The 18,906-nt window shown below is 51.9% G+C and overlaps 7 protein-coding genes across 7 annotated transcripts; 4 read left to right on the forward strand and 3 right to left on the reverse strand.

Moving 5' to 3' along the window:
- Nucleotides 1-1,157: 1,157 nt before the first annotated feature.
- M421DRAFT_417817 (glutamyl-tRNA amidotransferase subunit A) lies at nt 1,158-2,769 on the reverse strand. The gene is made up of 2 exons (XM_033591591.1): nt 2,321-2,769; nt 1,158-2,270 (listed from the first exon to the last, which is right to left on the reverse strand). The coding sequence occupies exons 1-2, from the start codon at nt 2,574-2,576 to the stop codon at nt 1,204-1,206; spliced, it is 1,323 nt and encodes a 440-aa protein (XP_033451409.1). The 5' UTR covers nt 2,577-2,769; the 3' UTR covers nt 1,158-1,203.
- Nucleotides 2,770-3,081: 312 nt separating this feature from the next.
- Nucleotides 3,082-4,575, forward strand: M421DRAFT_417818 (carbohydrate esterase family 4 protein). The gene is made up of 4 exons (XM_033591592.1): nt 3,082-3,456; nt 3,518-3,786; nt 3,832-4,333; nt 4,389-4,575. Exons 1-4 carry the CDS (start codon nt 3,319-3,321, stop codon nt 4,467-4,469), a joined length of 990 nt encoding a protein of 329 aa, XP_033451410.1. The 5' UTR covers nt 3,082-3,318; the 3' UTR covers nt 4,470-4,575.
- Nucleotides 4,576-4,944: 369 nt separating this feature from the next.
- M421DRAFT_90254 (uncharacterized protein) lies at nt 4,945-7,828 on the reverse strand (the record flags this gene model as incomplete). The annotated part of the gene is made up of 5 exons (XM_033597843.1): nt 4,945-5,752; nt 5,806-6,140; nt 6,188-6,511; nt 6,557-7,241; nt 7,290-7,828. The coding sequence occupies 5 exons, from the start codon at nt 7,826-7,828 to the stop codon at nt 4,945-4,947; spliced, it is 2,691 nt and encodes an 896-aa protein (XP_033451411.1).
- A 120-nt stretch (nt 7,829-7,948) lies between these two features.
- Nucleotides 7,949-10,574, forward strand: M421DRAFT_417821 (uracil permease). The gene is made up of 6 exons (XM_033591593.1): nt 7,949-8,415; nt 8,470-8,554; nt 8,609-8,709; nt 8,757-9,003; nt 9,063-9,700; nt 9,750-10,574. Exons 1-6 carry the CDS (start codon nt 8,237-8,239, stop codon nt 10,255-10,257), a joined length of 1,758 nt encoding a protein of 585 aa, XP_033451412.1. The 5' UTR covers nt 7,949-8,236; the 3' UTR covers nt 10,258-10,574.
- A 531-nt stretch (nt 10,575-11,105) lies between these two features.
- On the reverse strand, nt 11,106-12,817 carry M421DRAFT_99073 (MFS general substrate transporter; the record flags this gene model as incomplete). The annotated part of the gene is made up of 2 exons (XM_033598700.1): nt 11,106-12,361; nt 12,418-12,817. 2 exons carry the CDS (start codon nt 12,815-12,817, stop codon nt 11,106-11,108), a joined length of 1,656 nt encoding a protein of 551 aa, XP_033451413.1.
- A 593-nt stretch (nt 12,818-13,410) lies between these two features.
- Nucleotides 13,411-14,842, forward strand: M421DRAFT_417823 (NADPH dehydrogenase 1). The gene is made up of 2 exons (XM_033591594.1): nt 13,411-13,775; nt 13,834-14,842. The coding sequence occupies exons 1-2, from the start codon at nt 13,655-13,657 to the stop codon at nt 14,814-14,816; spliced, it is 1,104 nt and encodes a 367-aa protein (XP_033451414.1). The 5' UTR covers nt 13,411-13,654; the 3' UTR covers nt 14,817-14,842.
- Nucleotides 14,843-16,588: 1,746 nt separating this feature from the next.
- M421DRAFT_417825 (peptide transporter PTR2-A) lies at nt 16,589-18,759 on the forward strand. Its single transcript, XM_033591595.1, has 3 exons — nt 16,589-16,665; nt 16,715-17,957; nt 18,010-18,759. Exons 1-3 carry the CDS (start codon nt 16,639-16,641, stop codon nt 18,612-18,614), a joined length of 1,875 nt encoding a protein of 624 aa, XP_033451415.1. The 5' UTR covers nt 16,589-16,638; the 3' UTR covers nt 18,615-18,759.
- Nucleotides 18,760-18,906: the final 147 nt, after the last annotated feature.

Here is an 18,906-nt window from a genome sequence, read left to right on the forward strand (position 1 = left end):
CACAAGGAGGAGCTGGGCCGGCCAGATCAGGTCGAATGTCTTTAAAGGCGTTGTCGGCAATGCGGTCTGCCTCAAAGGCGAGCTTAAGCTGCTCTTCGCTCTCAGGGCTGAGATGGTAAACACGCAAGCGTCTTGGTGACATTGTTTTCGGCCATTTCCTTAAGTCCTCTGATTTTATGTGGGGTGGCGCAAGCCCTGCGGATGTTTCAGTACTAAACGGAGGATCGATGATGGGCAGAGCTCGAGTCGCACGTAAAAGGCAATCGGAGCTTACCAGTGACTCCACGCCATGTACCAGCGCATTTCCTCACCTCGATTGAAGAGTGTGTTGGTACCGACGCGTAGCTCGCCCTTCACGGTCTTACTTCCTGCGCGTTTGCATGCTAACTGCTGACAAGTAGCTTGACCGGTCGATGCGTGCTCTGATTATAGTCAGAGGCTAAATGATGATGATGCCAAGATCCACTTACCAATGCGGTACTTGGTACAGTCCGTCTCAATGTCGGATATGTTGATTGTTTGCTGTAGCTGCTGCTTGGGTTTTCTGACTGGAGAGATGGTCAGACAGTGTGAGATCTGGAGATCTGCAGTCTCTACGAATAGTGTGGTAAACTGAGGTGAGTCCGAATTATCCAGGCGAGTTTGAGATACCAAGGTAGCTGCCTGATACTTGTGGAGGGCAGGCGCGATGGGGAATCACGCAACTGCAAACTTCGCACAAAGTATCGGTACCAGAGTGTAATGTGGAGACCACTCGTAAACTTATTTCTATGACCCTAGGCGAGAAGCGATATCTTATTCTGAATCCGAAGCAAGCGCTTCTGGGATAGCGAAAGACCGTGACTTGAGTATGTCCGCTGCATTAACAATGGTGGGGATGTTTTGTAGCAAAAGTCAAAACGCGTATATCGAGGGCCCCTTAAGCGGCCGCTCAACATGTCCCAGATGTGACTCTAAATGGAACCATACGTTCTATATAAATCGACAATGTGAGGCTGCAGGTGGGAAACTATGAGGGGTGGTGAGAGTGAAAACAGGGTCGACGCGTTGCGCACGCGTTACGCCTCTGATGTCACCGACTCAGGCAAACTTGCGACTAAACATGTCACCTCTAACGCTTAGCGCTATTATCACACTATGCAAAACGAATTTTGAAGCTCTGCTAGATGATCTAGATTCAATTGCGTCTATCGGCTTATGCTGCTACACTGATGACTTCCACCCACCCTCTTTCTCGAAAACCTCCCCAACCTTCTTGCTGACTGCAAGCAGACGCCGGTCATGGTAACGAGGTGCGACAAGTGACAACCCTATTGGCATGCCATTGTCGCCCTTGAACCCTGGCACGTTGACCACAGGCGTATGCAGCGCGGTCCAAATAAGACAGAATGATGCGTTGCCCGTCGTCGCAATACCTAAGGGCGCCTCATCCGGCACACTCGGGGTGATGACAGCATCGTATTTACCCAAAATATCGTCTACAACAGGTCTCGCCGCCGAAATCTTGTCGAATGCCTCCAGCTGCGCCTTGCGCGAGATCTTGTCACTGTTCTCCACGTGACCCACCAACTGCTTTGAGATCTTGTCTTTCGCGACAGCATACTCAGGCAAGAACGCAGTTCGCCCCTCCGAAGCTAGGACTGTGGCATGCCATGCAGGAAGATCGTTGAGATGATCCGGGAAAGCGATCTCTTCGACCTCTGCGCCACGCTCACGAAGGAGGGAGGTTGCTTTGTCCATTGCTGTAGAGGTCCCCGGACCGGCGTTCGGCCACACCATGGTCTTCAAGATCGCAAATTTTGCGCCTTTAACCGAGAAGTTTTTTGGAGCTGGAACGTCATCGAAGACCATGAATGTGTCGGCCAGAAGTTCGAGGTCGTCCACGCTACGAGCATACAACCCTAGCGTGTCCAGGATGAGGGAGTAAATCTTCTGACCTTCACGAGTGATTGCGTTCCAGGTTGGCTTGAACGCATAGATGCCGTTGTAGGATCCTGGCCGAATCGTGCTACCACCAGTCTGAGTGCCGAGACCAACGGGTGCCTGAAAGTCACCGACGGCCGCCCCGGAACCCGACGATGAACCTCCAGGCGTTCGCTCAGAGTCGTGTGGGTTCCGTGTCTTGGGTCCTACAGTTGTTGCTGCGAATTCTGTTGTTGTTGTTTTGCCTAGAATAAGGGCACCAGCCTGACGAAGAACCATGATAGATCCTGCATCGACTTTTGGGGCATTGTTGGTGTACACAGGCGAATTGAACTGTGTTGGCATATCTGCGGGCACGTTTAGTTGGGCACGTTGGGGCCTTGCTAAGTTGACTAACCTTTTGTGAAGATGACATCCTTCACGGCAATGGCCACACCATGGAGAGGCCCGCGTTCAGATTCCGGAATAGCATCCAATGCTTTTGCTTGCTCGATCACGTATGCTGGATCAAGATATGCCCAGGCTTGTACAGCGTCATCTCGTGCCTCGATGCGCTTCAAGAGTGACGATGCATAATCCTCGATGGAAACTTCACCAGCCTTGACCTTAGTCAGGACTTCGGTGGCGGTCAGTCTGTATAGCTCGGTGGTCATGTCGTTGTGCTTCGAGTGTTTGTTTCTTGCGTTCGACAAAGAGTTGGGCTGGGAACACTTGTATCCGAGCGATCTTGCGAGGACAGATATGCACGCCGTAGACTAGGCAACAACGAAGTCAATTTTTGTTCCCGAAGGTAACGAACTTTGATGGGTCGGCACTGATATCGTAGCAGTAGCCCGACGGCCAGTCATGCAACATGTTGTAGTCGCAACCATCGCGCTCCACGAATACATTTCCGGTATCGGCGGGTTGCCGAATGCGGCCCTAGTGCGGCGGGGCTGCCGCGCCTGCACGCTGCCGAACTCCCCCGTCTTCTTTGCTCATGCCCACAGATACGGTCCTTGTCGGTCAGAGCCCCCTATCTCATTACGCGCGGATGCTTTCATCCCGATCTTTGTTGGTTGGTGTGGCTTGGAATCCATTTTGTGTTAAAACCCCTGCTCGCTCATGATAACGCCCCGCATGGTCTCGAGATAACGCGGGGTGTGAGAGCATGCCAAACAAAGTCGCTATGAGTAGTAACATGATACACGGTAAGATAGGTGATATTGCCGATGGTTTGTAGTCATGACGGCTGTTGCTCACCGGATTTCGGGTGAACATTGAAGATTCGTCTAGGATCGTTCAGGATGGGGGGACTGGTCTTGTTATTTACAAAACGAGACGTGCGCCATCTGGATAGTCTTCAGTATACTCAGCTTCTCAACGCAATACATCCTACCTCTACAGCAATACATCATGCCTGAAGTCTATGCAGCTCCCCCGGATTTCGCCTTCCCGCGAAACTTCAAGGGCTATGGCGAAAAAGGCCTCGAAGGCTTGAAGTGGCCGAATGGCGCAAAGATAGCAGTCTCTTTCGTCATCAACTATGAGGAGGTATGTCGGCACTGGAGGTTGGAAGTCGAAGCATGATCGTAGCTGACAAAGTGGTGACCAGGGTGGTGAGCGATCCGTGATGCAGGGAGATGGTGTCTCGGAGATCGCTCTCCGCGAATACCCAGCCCAGCACAAGATCAATGAGCGAGACTACAGCGGTGAATCTGAGTTCGAATACGGATCACGACGCGGCTGGTGGCGAATGTTCAAGCTCTTCAACGATTACAAGATGAAGTTCACACTGTACGCAGTAGGATCGGCCGTCGAGGAACAGCCAGAGGTCGTTACACGCTGTGTAGAGGAAGGTCACGATGTTGCATCACACGCTTAGTAGGTCAAGGGTTCTAAGATGAGGAAACATCTAACTTTGAGCAGCCGCTGGATTGACCACGGCGATCTCTCAGTCGAAGCTGAGAAGCAACACATCCGCAACAATATCACGGCGCTCAAGAAACTGTCCGGCTACGCCCCCAAAGGATGGTACTTTGGGAGACCTTCGCCTCAAAGCAGGGCTCTCATTCCTCTCGTTTACGAAGAGATGGGCGAGGAGCTCCTTTGGGCGAGCGATACCTACGCCGACGACATTCCCTACTGGACCGATCTCCCGCAAGAGCGTGGCTCTGAGAACCCCAAGGGCTGTCTCATGGTTCCGTATAGTTACGATTGTAACGATTTCAAATTTCACACTCAAGGGACTGGGTTCCGCAGCCCGGGCGGCTTTTACGAGCACATCAAAAACGCTTTCGACGTTCTGTACGAGGAGGGCGAGGATGGCGCTCCTAAGATGATGACCATTGGACTGCATTGCCGTATCATCGGCCGCCCGGGGCGTTTCAAGGTTCTGCAGGACTTTGTCAAGTATATCTCGGAGAAGGAGGTGAGTTATAAGTTCTTCAATACCTGTTACTCTGGACGTACTAACGCTAGCACAGGGTGTCTGGGTGGCAACCAGAACAGAGATTGCGGAAGCATTCAGGGAACAGTTCCCATACAAGAAGGGCCAGCTAGCTTAGATGATAACATGAGACCAAATTTTACCATTTTTGGCCTGATCCGGTAGCTCCAGCCCCACAACACTGACTTCTCCACACTTTGTAGCACACCATGACGGATACGACGCAACGTCAGAGTCGATTCTGTGTGATCAATCAATATTAGATTGATTATCTTTCCATGAAAGTAACCGTGCAGAGACGTCAGTGAACGTTTGTAATGATGTGATCGCCAAGAAGAGTGCCTATCATTCTTGCGGGCTTATGACAGTAGGGCGTTCGAAGTTCACAGCATGATTTTTTGAGATAATAGGCCATGCTGGCCTTCAGAACTCTCCGAGGGTTTCCTGGTCTACTAAGCAAGGTCCTGCAAGCCAACGAGAATGTTGAAAACTACAGTATATGAAGGGTGAACTGGTATGCTCATAGCTGTAAAGTCCGAAAACTGCGCACTCCAGATCGAAGTGTGCGTTTAGATGGTGCCCGCCTGACTGTTTCATCTGTACCCAATAAAACTCCATTGATCGTGTTGCATCATAGCGATGTTGTCCATCTGCATCGCTGCGTCTTGAACAGGGTCTGTTCCATACGCTGCCGAGCCTGGTTGAGGGTTCCAATCGGTATCGAATGCCTCATTATCAACAGCATCCAGCCCTGAAGTTTGGCGCGGTGCAGATGTCCCATCCTCAGTGACCATCTCGTTCCACATTCTCCATCCTTGCCATCCGCCGGGTGCCTCGTCGTCGACTTCCATGAAAGCTTCTTTGACTGCATCAGTCACGAGATGTGACATAGTAGGTCGACTGGCTTGCGCTGCTTCGAATGGCAAAGATTTAGGGCTGCCCTGTGCTATACCGGCTGTTTCAAGTGAAGGTTTCAGTTTTGATTCGAGGTTCAGGGGAAGCGATGTAGGGCTTCTCGTAACTGATGCTGAGTCCGCTTGTCTCATGGTCAATTTGAACAGACTCTGCGATAGCGCATCGAAGATGTCGCGATACTTCACAGCTCCAGGCCACTTCTCGCCGAAAATGGTCAAGATCTGGGAGCAACTTTGCGTTGCCTCAATGACCTCGTATGAGAAAAGCTTGCGATCTCGCCAGATGCAGTAGACGAGCGTCAAGCCAGCCATGAAACACGAATGTAAGGATATCATGGTATACGTCAGAGTTTTGTTCTGGCTCAGGCGCTTGTAGGCATTGCAAACACTGGCAGCAGAGCGCGCGCAAGTAATGAAGCGTTCATCCGAAGTCTCGAGAGCTGGGAGAAAGATGGTGAAGAGAAACAATACTGCTTTGTGGTACTGCCTGCTAGATGGTCAGCCAAACGTGCACGCCTGCATGCTTGAAGAGGTCCTTACACTCCATAAAAGTCGCGCGCATCTAAGTACGCGCTCTCTGGGTCGTACATCCAAGTACTCTGATTGTCATTTTTTGGTGTCTGAGGAAACGTACTGATCCAATCGTCAAGTTCTTCCCTGATTTTGGTCATCTTCTGATCCAGCTTAACCCGTTCTGCGGGCGAGCTTCGCATTACGTCTTTGTCAACACGGAAGACAGTCTTGTGGATTCGCGATTGGATTTTGTCCAGCTTGATGATATGAATGAACGGCTGTATGTTGGACCATTGGCCCACATTAGGAGCACACTCGTTCCGATGAGTTAACGTCCAGAAGTCCGGACTCGTGCTTGGGAGCTGGGAAGGGATCAGCAAAACTCTTGCCAAGCAGTCAAATAACGCACCTCAACGTTTATGTCTCGGTCTGCGATTGCAAAGGCTCGGCCAAGAACTATGCTAGTCACTCGATCGAGGCAGTAGCAGGACCAAAACGCTCGACGTCGAATCTCAGCATCTCGTCGTTGTATGGGCGACCCGGACGAGCTTCTCTTCCTGTGAAAACCCATCTCAATACAGACACAAGTAGCGTATCGAATCTGCGTCCACGCTCCTGCGCCATACGGAGACCTTTGACCATGAACACCTAGAAGGATCAGGTATTGAACGGTCGCAAGATCGTGTTGTTTAAGTATTTGTTCCATTGGCTCAGTTGCTGCAGTGAGTTGAGCCTAATCTCGTTAGAATTTCAGCAAAGATGTCTGTGGGATGCCAACCTCGTCATCGACGCCGCAAGGCTTCTTCGTTACAGCCAAAAACCGAGCTGTGATAGCGTAGATGAGGTGCAATATGCTGCGTTCTGTAACTGAAAGTGCGCCAAGCAAGTACTGCCTGTCGAATATCTGCTGGTAGACGGCCCGATCAAGCAATGGCCAGCGAGGATGAATCCTTTCGAAGAAGAAGTCAAACAAAGCTCGCGCTTGCGGCGGGTCAGGAAGTGTATCTATAGCAGCACTTGCTGCAGGCACAACAGGCTGAGCAGATGGTGTTGCTGTTGGTGGAGCTTGACGATCTCGGCCGGTTGTTGCCAGATCAGATGGTCGACGACCGGAGCCTCGATAGATCGAAGATTGAATGACCCGAGCTATGGTGGCTCCAGAGCTTGAACCCACATAGTACGGTTCATGGTCAGTATCGGTAGTGCCAGAGGCGCACAGAGACAGGTAAGCTACCCCATTGACTAACGAGTTACCGTCGTCAAACTCGAGCTCTTCCGAAATCGATCCAGCTTGTGACTCACGACAAGATTCGCGTCGAGCTTCAGGACTCGAGAGAAGTGCCTCTGAGGTCTCGAAATTGTTTCGCTGAAGGTTTTCAGAGGCACTGTTGAAGTGATCTTCGGCGTGATCAGGAAGACGAGCCTCAAGAAATGCGATGCGCTCTTCCAAGGCGTTGATGTACCTACTACTTATCAGATACTGCAGAACAAGCTAGTGGGAGGAAGATTACAATGATTTCCCACCTGGGTACTGAGGGCGAGCTATTCTCTCGTATATACAAGTCTCCTTGGCCTTTACACAAGCTTGGCAGCTAGGGTGCCCACCATCGCACTGCGACGCTTCGTCAGTATCATGTATGCTCTCGGCGCAAGCTGCGGTGCATTTGTGCCAATCGCACCCTTTGTTTCCGGCGCTTGCATCTTTTGCAGGCCAGAGTGATGCGAGACTTCCGACTGGCCGTCCTTTGGTGACCAGCGGTTGTAGCGCCCTGAGCTGTTGTTGGAACTGCAGGCGTTCCGGGCTCTGCGCGAGTCGAAGCCTCGTGGCTATCATTTCCCAGTTGCAACATGATGATTCGGATGAGAGCGTAGGGCTTGTCAAGAGCAACGTCGCCGCAGAGCTAGGCGATTGCTCGCAGATCATGGCGACAGGGCTGCTTCCCATGGGGACGTCCTCGGCAGCTGGTGGCCGATGGAGTCCTGTTTGCCGAATAGAGTGGATCGTGAAGCCATGTTCACCAATAGTCTCGCCATAATGAAAGATGAGCATGGGGATGCCGTTCGCATCAGGCCTAGACCATCAAAGGGCAGACGACTGGCGGGGTCTTGGCGTTTTGCTAATCTGTTATCTTCGAGAGGCAGGGTGCGTTATCTTCACTACCCCGCCGCCAACGACCATCAAAGATAGCTGTTCTTATCATCCCAAAAAGTTTGGCCTCACGGGCTGGGATTTGCCACCCAGCTTTGCCCAAACAACATGGCACGTCGGTTGAAACTGTGCCGATGAATCTGCTAGCAAGCACTCCGTAGTCCGAGACATCGTGCGCGATAGGTATGAGATACGCAAGGCGTGAATTCGAATCATGGGTTCGCAAACCACATATGAACGGCTTTGATCCTTGTGACACTGGATCACGCCAATTAAGAAGTAAACACCGACTATCGCCCACTCGCTACAATGAAAAGTGTTGCAATGCCTTCGAGGCAAGAAATTGTTGCACCATTCCAATCAAAGGAAGCGTTCGTCGATTTCATTCGGACTCCACAGGGCAACGAGGGTCAGGCTACCGTGGGCGACGCGAAATGGTCAAATAAGGATCTCGAGCCAACACCACAGAAAGACAGGACATGGACATGGTAAGCAATGGAGGAAGCTCTCTTCAGAGGATTGCAGCTCATCATTATACCTAGGTATAACCTTCCGCTGTATTGGTTTTCCAACCAATTCTCATTGGTCGGCTGGAACACTGGCTCCGCTCTAGTTGCTGTCGGATTGGTAAGTATACGTTGATACGCCATGGTATTGAGACATTATGCTTATATTTCGTAGACATGGCAGCAATCTTTTGTCTCGGCATGTATTGGGTCGTTTCTTGCCGCTATAGTGGTCGTCCTTATGGCTCGACCGGGTGCCAAGTACCATATTGGATAGTGAGTCTGACTTTCCATAATCAGATTCTACAGCTGACAATTTGTAGTCCTGTCCTAGTTCGATCCGTCATGGGAATGTACGGTGGTTACTTCTTCGTTTTCATCAGGGCTGTTGTATGCATCATTTGGTATGGCATCCAGACGTTCTACGCAGGCAACATCCTCTCCGTCATGCTTCGATGCATCTTCGGTAGCTCTTGGGAGAACTTTCCCAACACTCTCCCTACCAGCTCCAACGTCACCTCGAAGCAGCTCCTAACATTCTTTATGGCTTGGCTAATGGAGTTTCCATTCGTAGGTGTTCCGCTCTCGATAAGGCAGTGATCCGTTGAAGCGTCACTGACATCACACAGATGTGGGTTCATCCCAAGAACATCCACTACATATTTACGGTCAAAGGTGTCGTCATGCCCATCGCCGCGTTTGCAGTTTTCGGCTGGTGCATGGCGAACGGAGGCGGACTAGGTTCCATAGACCTCGCATCAGTAGCGGGGCAGTCAACTGCCTCAGTGACACCATTGGGTTGGAGCATCATGTCTGGCATCAACACCATTTTCGGTTCCCTGTCACCCATGCTGGTCAATCAGCCTGATCTTGCGCGTTACTGCAAGAAGCCTCGCGATGCCGGTCCAATCCAGGGTGTCAGCGTTTTCATCGCCTCGGTCATTGTCTTCTTCCTCGGTATGGCTTCGACCACTTCGATCCAGGCTAAATGGGGTGTTGCATACTGGAACGTCTGGGACCTCTTCGAGGTTATCCTTGACCACTACTTCACTGCCGGAGCACGTGCTGGTATATTTTTTGCGGCTTTCGCATTCTACCTTGGTGTCTTCACGACCAACTTCGGGGCCAACTCGATTCCTTTCGGCTCTGACATGACCGGTCTGTTCCCGAAATGGCTGACTATCCGCCGAGGTCAGATTCTCTGCGCAATTCTGGGTGTTGTCGTCCAGCCCTGGCAGCTCATGGCCAACGCATCCGCCTTCCTCAGGCAAGTCGTCGACGAGCATATTTTATGGACTACACTGACATCGTCACAGCTTCCTGGGATCGTACAGTATCTTCATGGCGCCTTTATGCGCCGTCATCATCATCGACTACTTCATCGTGCGCAAGGGTAATGTGCACGTTGGATCCTGTTACATCGGCAACAAGAGCGGTCTCTACTGGTTCTGGTCTGGAGTCAACTGGCTTGGCGCTGCAGCATGGCTCCTTGGTACTGTCATGGGCATCCCCGGTCTTATCGGCCAGTACCAGCCGCAGATTATCAGCAATGCTGCGAAGTACATGTACATGATGGGATGGCTTTTGACGTTCTTCACGTCCGCCGCCGTCTACTACATTGCGACTTTGTTTGTCAAACCCCGCATCTTCCCTTCAGGATTTGAGACGACTGCTCTGAAGTGGGAATGGCTCGCTAATGAAGGTCGGGAGGGTTTCTTCGATGGAGAGAGAGACGACGGAGAAATGTACTGTCCATCTACTCCGCCTACCACGGACGTCGAAGAGGTGGTTGTAGGCGAGAAGTCAGCGAAAGGCGCATTCTAAGTCAGGTGTGAATATGGTACATCGAATTACTTTATGACAGATGTGGTACAACTATTTTGTTACTAATCTGGTGGCACTCGCGATTATCACGCTGCAACACATCACGAGCCTGAGACGATACTCGTGAAATGTGATGAGCTCTTCACACTGACAGGTCAAGTCTTGTACCCATCGACCAAGCACAATCTGTTCATGGTGAGTATAGGGTATGAAATTAGCTTTCAAAACTTGTAATATTACCTAAATCTGACCTCAGAGGCACGCCGAGCAACTCAATAGCGTTGAGCACTCGAATGGGCAACGCACGGCGGACATGTCAATGAAATTACGTTTCACGCCGCGAATTGGTGACAATAGGTACGGGCAAATCATCCAGACGGGAAATGTCGAGACATTGGTCCATTTGCTGTGATGAATGATAATCCGCTCTTGAGTTCATCTCTTACCAGTGACGATCTGAGAGAGCCTTCCTATCGTTCCACTGTAATGTGTAGCTTTCCTTCTACACCGTGACACTTCGTTTGTTTCATGAGAACTACCATCATGGTGTGTTGCCAGCAGCGTCGTCCGCCATCATTGATGGATCCCTCGACCATCCATTCCCTGATAGCAGGTCTTTTTCTAAGTGATCCAAATTTTGACCCTGACATGGTAAGTTTATCGCTCCTGAGGGTCAATTCGACCGTAAAATTCGCAAGTAGCCAGAACCTTGACGCCATGGATACACAATCAGCATTCGGATATCCTGTCTCCCTTTCCTGATCAGTCATCGTCCGATTGCGCCTGGGGCGCGCAACGACATACCGACCATCTTCTATTGCGACTTCGGATCAGCACAAGGCCGGCTTTCATCGCCGAGAATCATATTGCGCATCATGATCGACGATGTGCATGCCCTTCTCTGCAACGGAGAGCTTGTCTGCCTTAGTATCCTGCCCATCGATGACTTGTGAGGAAGGCAGTTCCTCTACATCGGCCGCCATGTCATCCTCACCTTCTGCCCTAGGTTTCGGAGCCTTGAGGCTAGTGTTGCCAACCCAGCATGTCAAAACTAGGCTTAAACCCGAGCAAACTATGAAGAACACGAAGATGTAGTGTAGCCCTCGCATGTACACATCCAAGATATGGTCCTGCTGGACTTGCGTGAGGTTGAGGTTGTCGAGCGTATACGTCGAGGAAGTCAAATCAGACAGCAAGCTGTCAGACACGTAGTCTTCCGCCACAAGACCCTCTCGAAGCGTGTTGGAAAGTATCACTCCGGAGACGACAAGGCCAAATGCTCCACCTATGGTACGTATGAAGTTGCGTAGCCCTGTTGTGACCGCTCGGTCTTCTGTGCGGCTGTTGGCATACATGCCTACGAGTGTCGGCTGAAGGGTCAGACCAATTCCAGCACCTTCCACGATAAGTGCCACGATCAGCAGTACAAGACCCGTGTTTTTCTTGAACAGTAAGGTGAGGCAGTTTCCAATCGTCCAGAGTACGAAGCCAACTAGAATGCAGTGCATGTAGCTCCCGATCCGTGACATGTACTGCCCACTCACAATGGACGCGACTGATGAAGTTACCACAACTGGGAGGATCAGAGCGCCTGACACCAGTGGAGAGTACCGGAGTATGGACTGAAAGTAAATAGGTAGATAGAAAAAGTTTCCAAAATATGCCAGGCCAGTGAGGAATGCTTGCAGATACAGCGCCCAGCAGTGCGGAGCACGATACAGTCGAAGAGGCATGATCGGCAGAGATGCAATTTTCCACTCGTATAGAACGAATAAGATCGTTAGGACGACACCGACCACGGTGGCGCCAATGAAGAATGCGGATGACCAGGCGTACGTGACTCCGCCACCCGAAAGAGGGATGAGAAGCAAGAGTGTCGATGCGATGTTGAGCACTATGCCGCCATAGTCGATCTTCTTCATTTTGTCCATGGTATCGCTCGACACATGTTTCAGCGGTAGGAAAAACAAAAGCACCAGTGTGGTCGGGATTGTCATGATGGGGATCATCCAGAAGACCCATCTCCACGATCCGCCTTCAACGACAGCACCTCCAAGGAATGGACCAATACCGTTGCCGAGAGCGATGACAGCACCAAGCCAACCTAGAAACGGATATCAGCCACTGTATCATCGCACCAAATATTTCGACGTTACTCACCTTGATATTTTCCACGATTTTGCAGTGTCGTGATGTCGCTCACAATGATCATGACCAGACTGTTGATGCCCCCGCCACCAATGCCCGCGATAGCACGCAGCACAAAAAATTGGTTCGCAGTCTGTGAGAACCCACAGCCCAGGTCACCCATTGCCAGAAGAAAGAGACACGAGAGCAAGAGACCCTTTCGACCAAAAATGTCAGACAGTCTCCCGTTGATAAGCTGGAACGCTGTCGAAGCGATCAGGAAAGATGTGCCGATCCATGATGTCGCCGTCCCAGTGTTCAAATCTCCAGCTATGGCAGGTGTTGCTGTCGATACACTCGTCTGATCAACGAAGGACACAAAGAGGCATACAGACAACGTCGGTATCGCTATTCGAAGCTGTCTTGCGGACATGGTGTTGCGTTGACCGCTAATGGAGTGCGTATCGCTGGCATCATCATCGTGGGAACTGGTACTTATCGCGTGTATCGATCTGGGTTGGTCGATGTTCGAAGTGGCGGTTGTTACGACTTGCGAGTCCTGACTTCGAGGTGGCTCATCAAGCCCTTTCTTCTCCTTGAGATTCAGTGTAGAATTCGACATGCTTCGATGCAAATGCTGTCAGTTCATTGATATGGCTGGGAAACCCATGAAGAGTATTTGAACAACAGCCTGGATTCGCAACAAAAGTCACTCGAGGAAGTATGAAACAAACAGTGCGAAGACGGCCCGCAAAGCGAGCTGTGGAGAAGCTGTCCCCACCGCACAGCATGACAATGGACCTCGCTCATCGGTAAGTCGTCTCGCGCAACAGCGATGGGGACGGCAGCTCGGGCTGCGATACATCCATTGACAGCAAAGAGACGGTAAATCCGCGGTGAGAATACAGGATGGAAGAAGGCAGCCGCGGTCGGGAAGCGAAAGTGGGTCCTTCGGCCCAAAACAAGCCGATGCGGGACGCGTTCTTGACAGCTCCGCTGCTTTGATCCGAAAATGAGCAGCAAGACGCAAGGTGGATTGGCACCGCACGCAATAGCTATCACCGCAACGAAAGGGGAATTGACAGAGGATTTCGGTCGCTGGCTAGCTGAAATAAGAAGCACTTACTGTTCCCGGGAACACTACCATGGAAAGGTTCAGCTGAGCCGACATGCTCACTCAAGCATAAATCGGACTCAATCGACTCTGCGACGCCTGGCGCTTTGATCTTGTCAGTCCGTTTGACGTTCAAGGCCACATCTTCTCACCAAGATGTCACGGCTTTTCCAGCCTCTGGCACTTGGCATGACGAGATTAGACCATCGCGTAGCAATGGCGCCATTGACCCGGTATCGCATGGACGATGACTGGAATGCGACAGCTTTGAGCAAAGGCAGGTCTCTGGTACATACAAGCAGCGAGAACGTATATTTGATTGACCATGGCTTCAGAGTATTATGAGCAGCGAGCGTGTGTCCCTGGCACTCTCATTGTCAGCGAGGCTACGATCATCTCCAGGAGTGCCGCAGGCTGCCACAACGCGCCTGGCATCTGGTCAGATTCTCAGATCGCGGCTTGGAGAGAAGTTACGGCAGCAGTTCACGCAAAAGGTTGTGTCATCTACTGCCAGCTTTGGCACCAAGGCCGAGCCGCTCATCCGGGGGTCTTGGAGTCTCAAGGGTTCAGACCGCTGTCTTCCAGTGTCATTCCCATCAGCCCACAGGGCCAAGCACCAGATGCCATGACAGAAGAGGAGATCCTACAAGTCATCGCTGACTACGCAACGGCAGCGAAAAACGCAATTGCTGCAGGCTTCGACGGTGTCGAGATTCACGGCGCCAACGGCTACCTCCCTGACCAGTTCCTACAGACCACATGCAACAAGCGCGTGGACAGTTGGGGCGGGAGTCTAGAAAACCGAGCACGGTTCCATGTGGAAGTGACCAAGGCAGTACTCGCTGCTGTTGGCGCCAACAGAACGGCGATGCGCCTTAGCCCTTACAGTGACTTCAACGGCATGCTCATGGACGAGCCGGAACCGACGTTCGAGTACCTCCTAGCTCAACTGAAGCTTCTCGGTCTCGCATATCTTCATTTGATTGAAGCACGGATAAAAGGCAACGATGACGCTAATTGCGGCGGCCAGAAGAACGTGTCTTGGATGGTGAAGCGGTGGGATAACGCAAGCCCAGTCGTATTGGCTGGAGGTTTCAAACCTCTATCTGCGAGACAAACGGTCGACGACATATACAAAAAGTACGACGTCATTGTCGCATTCGGTCGATACTTTGTGGCCAACCCAGATCTTGTGTTTCGTGTCAGAGAAGGGGTGCCGCTGACTGGATATGATCGTTCGGTGTTCTACACTCCAAAGTTGTCGAAGGGGTACGTTGACTATCCTTACTGTCAGCAGTACCTGCAAGCAGCAGCATAAACATGAATCCTACTAAGTTTAACTCGATCGTACGAGCTCTCTTCTTTTCCCCTTGAGCATCCGATCGAACTAAGACCAACCTTGCCTTGGTGCGCTCTGAGATCTGCTCCAGGATCGACCTGAGGTGGAGAGATGCAGGCAGCTTTTGCAACCTTGAGGAACGAGAAGTTTGCACATTTCGCGCAACATGTTTCGATGTTGCCCAGCTGACAATGACGTGAAATGCAATTTTTCTAATTACACCGTTTGACGTTCTCGCCTAAATTTGACGCTGCGGGTCAAGGCCGAGGTGCAGTCCTTCTGTCCACAGCTGTGCGGCAGAACTTCTCGAAGGGGGGCCTCGCTGACTCTGTATTTGGCTTGAATTAAGTGAGTGGCAGTTAATGGCTGCAGTCCTTCCAAGAAATTCAGCAAAGGTCAGTACTTTCGCCTGGCGACAATATACGCACTGCTGTGAGTATCGCCACAAGAGTGTCGACGAACATTAATGACAGGCGGCTACAACATGTCCCAAGGATCTTACGAACTATCAAAAATGATAGCAGCGATGTGACAGGGCTGCGACTGGCGGTGGACACAAGCTTGTCTAAGGCACTTAACCTATACAAAGGCGCGTATTTAGTAGTTGCCGTCTGCAAAGCTTGTGCTGCGCCCCCGGAGAGGTCCAACCGAGCGCATGTGCCAATACCCACCGTCCCGGCTTCTGGCAAATTACAATAGAACACTGATCGAACGATATCACGACCTCCAGCCGTGTTCCAACTGTGTTGGCATCCTAAACCGACGAAGCATGACACTGCTTCAGACCGTCAAAGATAGTGGCGCTCTGATCAGCCGCTCATAAGCGCTCTGCCGCATGCAGAGTGTACCGACCGACAGGAACGGCCGCTGCATACCAGCCACCAATTCTCCAAGACAAAATCAGTCGCAGCACTTTTCCTCCAAGCGGGATTAATGTCGCGAGTGGTTCGCGGAAGGTCCGAAAGTTTCAAAATTACCACGGCGCGTCTACCTAGTTGGCCATGATGCTACTGTCGCAGGTGGCCGCGCTGATCGCGTCGATGGACGACAAAACATGGTGTCGACTAGCCAAAGCGGGGTCAGTCGAAACCCGATCGAAGGTGTGTCTTCTACAGCTAGCCCTGAACCGTTAGCTGCCCCGAGGTAAGCATTCTAGCCAGCGCCACGCTTTTGTTGGCGCACCGCTTGAGGAAGGAGCAAAGAAACGCGGGCGGAGCGTAATAACGCCAAGAATTTTGTCGCGCATCCTTCAAGGTTGCGATATTACTGCGTTGAGGATGCTGCGACCGTTCGCAGTCGAGCACCGTGAATGGAATTTAGACTGGAATGGTTTGCGGGTGAAAGAGAAGAAGCAGGCTGCTGCGCACGACCTCCGAAACAGCTTCACTCCTCTTGGCATTACAAAGCTTTCCAAGAAACCTCTTCCGCTGCTTGGTGGGTCTTGTTGGTGCTGTCGCCGAGGCTTGTGCGTCGACTCGCCTCTGGGCGGTGATTGGCGCGCTGAGGTTGCAGCACATCCCTGGGAGAATTGGGGACACTGAATGGCGGTGGCAAGGCGATTGACAATGTAGACCTGCCGCATCAAAGCTAGGTTACGGCGTTTATCTGTTACTATTACGACCTCCTTCCTGATCGGCTACACTCAGGCGACCAGTCCGGGCACGCGACACGCGAGCTACAACTATGAGCTTTCACTTCAAATACCCTTAAACCAGGGCTCCCCAAAGATCTCGATTTCGTTGTCGTTCCCCACTACTCCCACTTCAACTCATCAAGTCTACACAGTAGCACGACCATCACCATGCCTGTTGGTGACAACGACGCAGTGGTAAGTCACGCAGTGCCGCAGACATGCTCGTATGCTCACGTTCATGCAGCAAGCCGTCGGCTTAGACCCTGCTCTCGTCGATGGTTCTGGTGACCCTCAACGCAAGAACCCGGCCCTTCACTCCACAGAGGCGCCGCCCTACCTCTTCTCTGAGGGCAAGGCTACTCTCCAGGAGAGCTACCTTAGCGAGGATGGCCTTCCCACAGAGGAGGAGCTTGCGACGCTTGAGCGCGTTGGCGCTGCCATTCCTTGGAGGATCTACACTATCGCCTTCGTCGAGCTTGTCGAGCGTATGTCATACTATGGATGTGTCCAAGTCTACTCCAACTTCATCGCCAAGCCCAGACCTACTCCCACTGGTGCCGCCTTAGACCCTAGTGACGCCGATGCTCAGCCTGGTGCCCTCGGACTCGGAAAGCAGGTTGCATTCTCCCTCACGACCTTCAATGCTTTCTGGGTCTACTGCTGCCCTCTTCTCGGAGCCTGGATCGCCGACACTTACCTCGGACGTTACAAGACTATCCTCTACTCCGTTATCGTCGCTGAAATCGGTCACATCATTCTCGTCGTCTCGGCTATCCCCGCGGTCATGGACAGCCCGAAGGGCGGCCTTGCCTGCTTCATCATCGGTCTCCTCGTCATGGGTCTCGGAACGGGTACCTTTAAGCCCAATATTTCGCCTCTCATTGTTGAGCAGCTTGAGACCGACAAGCTCCAGGTTATTGAGCGAAACGGAAAGCGCGTCATCATCGATCCGGCCATCACCGTCACTCGCGTCTACAACTACTTCTACCTCTTCATCAACATCGGTGCTTTGGCTGGTCAGCTCGGCATGGTCTACGCCGAACGCTACGTTGGCTTCTACCTGTCATACTTGATCCCCACCGTCTTCTTCCTGTTTGCTCTCCCCGTCTTGATCGTCTGCAAGAAGCACTACATCCTCCGTCCCCCAAGCGGTAGCGTCATGGGACCTGCTTTCAAGCTTCTTGGTAAGGCTCTCGGCACCAGGAACCTGAAGAACTGGAACGACGGCAAGATGTGGGAGTCGATCAGGCCATCCGCTCTCGGCGCCAATAAGCCTTCCTGGTACAACTTTGACGATGCCTGGGTTGACGAGGTCGCCCGTGGTTTCCGTGCCTGCGGTGTCTTCTTCTGGGTCCCCATCTTCTGGCTGGCTTACCGCCAGATGGACTCCAACTTAACCCAGATGTGCTCCCAGATGGCTCTGCACGGTGTTCCTAACGATCTATTGGCCAACTTGGACCCTATCTCAATCATCATCCTCGTCCCGAGTAAGTCTAACCCTGGATCAATCGGATATGACTTGACTAACATTGTTCGTAGTCCTTGATACCGTCGTGTACCCCTTCCTTCGCAAGAGAGGAATCAGGTTCACCCCTCTCAAGAAGATCTGTGCTGGTTTCATCGTTGCCTCTTTCTCCATGGTTTGGGCTTCCGTCCTTCAGTACTATGTCTACAAGACTTCCGGCTTTTACGAGATGACCGCTGCCGAGATTGATGAGAACGGGTACAAGTCTCCCATCAATGTTTGGGCTGTCACCGGTGTTTACATCCTGATCGCCATCTCTGAGATTTTCGCCTCCGTCACCACTCTCGAGTATGCTTTCACCAAGGCTCCCAAGAACATGAGGTCTCTGGTCATGGCTGTCCAGCTCTTCACCACTGCCTTCTCTGCGGCTCTTGCTCAGGCTTTCACCCCGTTGACCCTCGACCCTCTCGTTGTCTGGAACTACGGCGCTGTTGCCATCATCTCGTTCATCACTGGTGTTCTCTTCTGGTTTGCCTACCGTAAGATGGACAAGGAGGAGGACAAGCTCAACATGCTGCCTACCGGTCACCTTGGTAACTCTGAGCAGGCCGCCGACGTTGAGAGGCGCATCAGCGTCAACGCCGCACCTATTGATGAGAAGAAGGCTCCCAGCTACTAAGCGTGTACGCCAGTGACATGAACGACGCAGTTTTATTTGCGCACTGTCTCATCTCCAGCTGTTGTCAGTTCTGAGATCGCTCGTTTGGATCACAGCGTCGTGTGTTGCGCTCTTCAGGAGTCGCCAGCGACTGTAATGTCATAGCACGTAATAATTATACCCGACTCATGACCAAAGGTCACTTCACACCCACACTTCCATGTCCCGAATTGCATCGTGATATCTGTGAAGTGTTGAGCCTCCTCTGCCGTTCTCGTCGCAGCACCCGAACATGTCCCGCCGACTGTGCTAC

The sequence above is a fragment of the Didymella exigua genome, assembly GCF_010094145.1.
Source record: "Didymella exigua CBS 183.55 unplaced genomic scaffold M421scaffold_6, whole genome shotgun sequence".
NCBI lineage: Eukaryota > Fungi > Ascomycota > Dothideomycetes > Pleosporales > Didymellaceae > Didymella > Didymella exigua.